This window comes from Onychomys torridus, chromosome 4 (genome assembly GCF_903995425.1).
Source record: "Onychomys torridus chromosome 4, mOncTor1.1, whole genome shotgun sequence".
Taxonomy (NCBI): domain Eukaryota; kingdom Metazoa; phylum Chordata; class Mammalia; order Rodentia; family Cricetidae; genus Onychomys; species Onychomys torridus.
This window is the reverse complement of record NC_050446.1, coordinates 73,978,289-73,985,072: the sequence shown is the minus strand read 5'-3', so window position 1 is coordinate 73,985,072 and position 6,784 is coordinate 73,978,289. Positions and strand designations below refer to the sequence as shown.

The 6,784-nt window shown below is 35.8% G+C and overlaps 1 protein-coding gene across 1 annotated transcript; it reads right to left on the bottom strand.

Annotated features, from left to right (window-relative positions):
- Window positions 1-1,084: 1,084 nt before the first annotated feature.
- LOC118582872 (stromal cell-derived factor 2-like) lies at window positions 1,085-1,699 on the bottom strand. The gene has a single exon (XM_036186011.1). The coding sequence runs from the start codon at window positions 1,688-1,690 to the stop codon at window positions 1,088-1,090; it is 603 nt and encodes a 200-aa protein (XP_036041904.1). The 5' UTR covers window positions 1,691-1,699; the 3' UTR covers window positions 1,085-1,087.
- Window positions 1,700-6,784: the final 5,085 nt, after the last annotated feature.

Genomic DNA, 6,784 nt, shown 5'->3' with positions numbered 1-6,784 from the left:
GCTTTCCCTCTTTCCCTGATCTCTCTAAGGCTTTCACCACTATATTTAACTCCATGCTTTTTATTTAATAAGACCATTTAGAAATTCATCTACAAAAACTAGTCCAAGTTTGGTATTCAGAGGAAGGGCCTGGCCAGTTGATTAGGGAAAGACAGTGTCCTTAGGGTAGGACTTCATGAGCTTCTAGACACGGTGGAGAACTTGCAGGTAGTTCCACATACCTCCACCACTAGCTAGTATTGTTAACTTCTTTTATCCATGAGTTTCTCAAAAAATCCTAAATCCTTTGTGAAAATAATGTGTTTATATAATCCAAATACATCTTCTTTTTGTATAAAAACCAATTGTTCTCAGTGGTCCTTAGAGTTTTATCTTTACCAAGAGAATTCTGTTAGTTATTTGGCGCTAGAAACACGTCCTGAACACAACAAGACCACGGAAGAGTTTTATTAAAATGGACAGAGGTGACAGGCCTGGGTGAAACACATGTGGGTGAGGAGAGAAGGGGGGCCATGTGAGATGGCGCCGGCTTTTTAAAGGTTGGGCCGCACATGCGTACAGGGACTCCTGTGGGCACTCCACACATGTGCGTAGATTACATGGCTGCGCACGCGCTTTACACAACCACATAAGGCCAGAGTCCTGGTCCCGTGAGATGTCTGACCCGGAGATGGCTATTCTACACCGGAAATAGTTAGGCGGTCCCCCAGGCAAGCCCAACCGTGTAAGCATGTAATTGTCTATCAAATTCTAGTAATTTTTTCCCTTTATTATTTTTTATTTATCAATTTGGAAAAAGAAAAATAGGGGAAAATCAGACAAGTTAATAATCCATGATGACTAAGGAGTAAAATTTCCCAGCTAAGAGGGAAGATCCTCAGCTTTCTCTTAACAGTACCAACGAAAAGTATCACAAACAAGTCCTCTCTTGAGAAGTGACCAAATCTGGGAGAGCAACCACTTCAAGTATGAAGGGCTGCCGGTCCAAATGCAGCCACTGCTCAGAGAGCCTGGACCAGGGCATCCAGGGGACAGCAGCAACAGATGACTGCCAACACTGTTGGTGACAGTGGCTCAGAGCATTGAGTCATAGTTCTGCATGATGAACTTCTGCCTTCAGCAACTCACTGGGCTTCATGAAGATGCCTTCCATGGCCTTCCAGTAGTTGTTCTGACTTGGCTGGGCCATACCATGTACCTCTTTTTGTCCACTTATAGGTCGACTGTATTGTTCTCCTATGACAGACAGGAGAACTTCGGTGGAAGAATGTTTGAATCTCACTTCACCATCCCTCACCCAGTAAGGTCCATTACAGAGCACTGTCCAGTCATCCAGATAGTCGCCTTCACCTTCCTCGCCAAAGGCACTCATTTCCTGGTGTCCAGAAAGAGGTGAGGTGAAATGGTGGCTGTGGAGGTTTCCACCAGTGTTGATGTGTGTCAGCCGGATGGGTTGGCCACATTTGATGGGGGTTCCCCTTTCACACACTGTGGCAGTCTTCCCCCGTATCCTCCAATAACTGTTGCTGTCATCCACAGAGGTTACCCCTGTCACTGACTGCTGCCCACTACCTGACCCATAGCGCATATTGAGTAGCTTCACCAGGGAGCCCCAAGTAATGACAGCCGTGTCAGACGCTCCCACAGCGCTCCACAAACCACCCAGCAACAGAAGCGACAAGACAGCCATCCTAGACTCCAGAGTCCCTAATTATCCAAGAAAATTTGGCCCTTCCCCAGAACCGGAAGCTTTTTTTTTAATGCAGAATCAACAACTGCTTGTGGAGAGGAGGTGCAGGTTGGGGAGGAGGGCAGAGAGCAACTAGATAGATTCATGTATTAGGAATAAGCCAAAAATGCCAGAAAACCCAGCAAATCTTCATTGATATAAAGTATTCTCACTCAAATGTCTATTGTTCTAATGTCAAAGACCACAGATTCAGAGAAAGAAGTACACACACACACACACACACACACACACACACACACACACACAGAGTAAAAGTGGGGGAGATTAAAGCTCATGCCAGGTTTTCTATGATTATCCAGATATTTGAATACCTTTCAAGAAAGGCTTTCCCAAAAGAAATTATCTAGAATTTGTGTTTGCAAATTTATGGAGTAGAGCATTTGTAAATAAATACAAGAGCAAGTTCAATAAAATTGAAAAAAAAAATAGCATTAGTGCATATTCTCACCTTGATGCACTATTGAGCACAAAAATGTCTTTGAAGTGGGATCTTTTCCTGCCCTTCTTTACAGTGTTGAGGACATACTTCAAGTTCAATAAATATTTAATCACAATAATGGGACATTTTGAGGTTGCCTTCTAGGAAAACATTGTAGTAAGCAGTTTGGTGTTAATTAGCATTCATGGATGTTAATAATGCCTGGGGACTACACATAAGCTGAGTTATGACATTTTAAAAAGTAATTTAAAATTACATTAAATGTCTCTTTTATCCTCCACTAACAATACTAGCTAGTGGTGGACGTATGTGCAACTACCTCCAAGTTCTCCACCTTTATTTATTTGAATTTTTCTCTTAATGATGATTTGCTTGATAGTCTGAAATTAAAACGGTAATTTAACCAGGAGGTAAAACGCAAGTATATGTACCTTATACAGAGAAGGACACTAAAAGATGAGAAGATAGGCTCATTATAACAGCCTGAACTATAGAGCAAAGTGTAAATGGAGCACTGTGTATGCTGTACAGAGATCCCAGTCCTGTAAGAAGATGAGAAACTGGAAGGTTGGAGCTAAAGAGGCTAGACATTGGGTGGTAAAGGACACCAAAGCCATAATGTTTGCTGACTGACCTTGTGGAGGGAGATATTGTTGGACAAGTATTAGGTGTAAGGTTGTTGGCATGTGTCAGAATCCAAATGGAACAGAAGTCTGGCTCAGTATGCTACCTTTATACAATGCTGGAGCTTGAGCAGGTTTAGGAGCTTCCGGTATCATGTGTAAAACTGTCAAAGTGGTTGTTGATTGCTTATGTAGAAGTTTAATTTTAAAGTTATTGTTTTTTCTCAGTCCTGTAAAAATGGCACTATCAATATGAAAGGAATAAACCACAATGGATTTTATATAAAGAACATAAATAGAAAAAAATCTCTCTTAGCCTATGGTATTCAGTATATGTGAATAAATAACCAAAATCAATGGAAGAGATCTGACTCTAATTGTAGCAAACACCAATTTTTCCTCAAGAAATCTATTACCTATATCTCAGTTTAATATTCCACTTATGAAATAAGAGTAGTTGAAAACACAGTAAATTATAGTGTGAGAGCATAGAATCTATAAGACAATTAGTGAGCACCATGGTGTATCTGAGGACAGGACCACTCTCTGAGGAAAATAAATATAGATGAAAAGGGAGCAAGTTATCCTGATGCATTGTTTACCAGAAAAAGAGGTATCATTCACAAATACAAGTAAATAGTAAAAGCTACTAGCTATGAAACATTGAATGTAAGAAAAATCAGTTATTTTGTGATTATAAAAATATAAGAGTAAGTGAAAGAAATAGGCTATTGGACACAGGCTCAAGATAGTAAAGTGTCATGGAATCAAAGAATGAGAACTTTATATCATCACATTTTGGTAACCAGTAGTAACAATTCACACAGCATTAGGACTGCTAATCATTTGTATAAAAGTTTGATAAATTATGCAGATTTATCCTTCTTCTAATAGTTTTTAAATTAGCATACAGGTGAAACCTATTTTCTCATCAGAAGAATGGATGAACAAAGCCCAATAGTATGCAGAAACAAAACAAAGTCAATAATATTATTGATAACATTACAAATGAGCTTGAGAGACACATTAAATAAAACTAGTCAGAATATAGAAACACACAATTTCCTATTATTCCACTCAAAATATGATCTAAAGATTCTGATTTCATAAAGAAAGTAGCATGGTGGTTACTAAAAGGTGAGGAAGGTACAACAAGATGCTTGGAGAAGTATTATTTAAAAGATATACAAGAACTGCACTTTTGGGGCTGGTGATGTGACTCATTCAGAGGTCCTGACTTTTGTTCCTAGAACATACACTGGATGGCTCAAAACTACCTATAACTTTAGCTCCAAGGGATCCACTACCCTGTGAATACCTGGATACAAGCATTTATACACACATGGAGAAATGAATATATACACTAAAATAAATGAAAAAATTTACAGAGATGTGCTATATACCAAAGTAGCTTTAGTTAATAATGCTAAATTCTTGAGAAATACTGAAATTGGGTATTTATATCACAAAAAAGTTAAATATTTTAGATCATGCTCATGTTAATAGGCTGTACCTATTCATTTTATCTTGTAATTACTTCAAATATTTTGAAAAGCCACATTGTGTATGATAAATACACATAATTGGGCCAATATACAAATAGATTTTATCTAGGCATGGTGATGTACACTGTTAATCCTAACCAATCCTGATGGAGAATCAAGTGAATCTCAATGAGTTAAAGGCCAGGTTGATCTACATAGTGAATTCCAGGCAATCCAGAGATAAATAGTGAGTGTTTGTCTCAAAACAATCATAAATAAATAAATAAATACATGTTCATATTAATTGCTTAATCACAGTCATAACATAGCATCCTAACAAAATACTTATTAGGATAGTGAAAAAGAAGAGTGACTTATCAATAGAACAATGATGAACAATGTCCTTTATATTGTACTCAAAGTTAACACTGGACAGTTCAAATGGAATTTGAAACAAATAAAAATGATGCAGTATGTGAAATAATACAACTATTACTGTGATATTTTAGGAAGATTATAATAGAAATTTAATCACGAGTAATCATTAGAAAAAAACAGATGTTGAAACAATCTGTTTCATAATTATAAAAATGGTTTCATTAATAGAAAGTAATGTCAATGATGTTTAGATGGAGAGACACAAAAGTGCAAATATAGGAATGGCTTACTTGTTATAATTAGATTATTAAAATGATGATTAACACTTAAATTTTATCTATGACTAATATGTTAAAATAAGGAAATTTGAATCATGAGATAGAATCTGTTGTAGTAATAGAACTAAACATTTCTGGAAATGTGGTTTTATATATTTTGTCTATGTTTCTAGTGCCCAAAAAAGTTTTGATGGGGAAATACAGAGTGAAATGATTATAGCACTGAAACAACATATTAATCACACTCATAATTGCTCTATTATAATAAATACTCTTAATGATATGGTATCATATATTAAACTTATATTTATAATTTAGGACAAATAATTAGTTGTGCTATTTTCATAATATTCAATAGATTTGAACTTTTTAACAAGTGGAAAAGGTGATGATTATTTTTAAAATAACAATGTACCTCTTTAGATTTGACAGTGAAAATGTAATGAATATGGAAAATCTTTTAAAGCAAGTCTAACAGAACCAAATTATTTTATTAAAATGCTGATTGTTGTTTTCTTTGCACAAAACAATTATATAAATAGTTTCATTGAATATGTTAGGAGGAACTCAAAAACAAACCACAAAGTATATTTCATGCTTTTTTTAATAAAAGATACATGTGTTGAGTGGGATCAAACTTGTATAACAAATATTATAGTATCACAACATAATATATAGTAATTAAATTTTTATTGATATATCAATCAATGATACTTTTTTTGTTATCAATACATGAATAATCTGTAGGCTATAGAAACAAGTATTTATATAGAATATTGATGTTTTCTCAACTCAGAATTTGGTTCAAATAATTGAGAGTCATATATCAGGATTGGCAAGAATTAACTATTATCCATCATGCACTGCCATGCTTGGGGTGTGAATATATTCAGGAAAGATGCTGAACTTCTACTGGCTTTGACTCACCATGTCCATGATTCTGCTACGTATCTCATGGTGCTGTGAATGCCATCTCATCTATAGAGGCATCTGGCAAGGATGAAGGGAATAGCAGATTTTCTATTTCTTCAGGTAGTGCATACCAATGGATTTACCCTTGTCTTGTCCTGTTGTGAGAAATGTTCAGTGATTGGGCTGAGTTTACCATTACTTCTATAACCCAAGGTGTAATATATGGCTACTTATAGATCCCTGCAGCCTAGGCATTCCAATAGATACTGGGCTCACAGAAAGCAAATCTTCTTTAAAGGTGTATCTCTAGAAAACTAAACAAAAACAAAACACACACACACACACACACACACTTTCCTGAACCAGATATTTATAGACAATGGATAGCCATATTTGATGACTTTGAGGATTCTGGAGTCAGGAAAGAATGAGATAAAATGTTCTCTCAGATGGACCAACTGGGGAATTAATAAAATTCTAAATGTATTGCAATTTGGACACCTTACAAAGTCTTAATGGAATAGTATCCATTTAGCATGGGTCAATTTGCAAGGAACATAGCAAATAAACTTAATATAAAACAAATGTAAAAACAAGAAGCAAGTTGTCTCCCAAACCACAAAAGTCCTAACAGACTTAGTGAGTTTTTCAAACAACAGCTGTTTCATGTTGATATCCATTGGCTTGCGAATAGACAACCCAACATCAGTTTGACACCATACCCAGTAATAGTCTTGAAAACCACCAACTGTGATAATCTAATCACTCAACTAAAAATGGGACCTGAATCTTTTTCTAGGACTCGAAGGAATTATGCTACATGACAGTTTCTAAAGTGTCATTAATGAGTAATTATCTAAACCATATAAGATTACTATCTTGTAAGAGGCTATCTTGCAAGTAAAGGTACAATATTTCCC

What these genes read in the sequence shown, in the direction of transcription:
- LOC118582872 (XM_036186011.1), bottom strand. Translation starts at nt 1,690, where the DNA reads ATGGCTGTCTTGTCGCTTCTGTTGCTGGGTGGTTTGTGGAGCGCTGTG.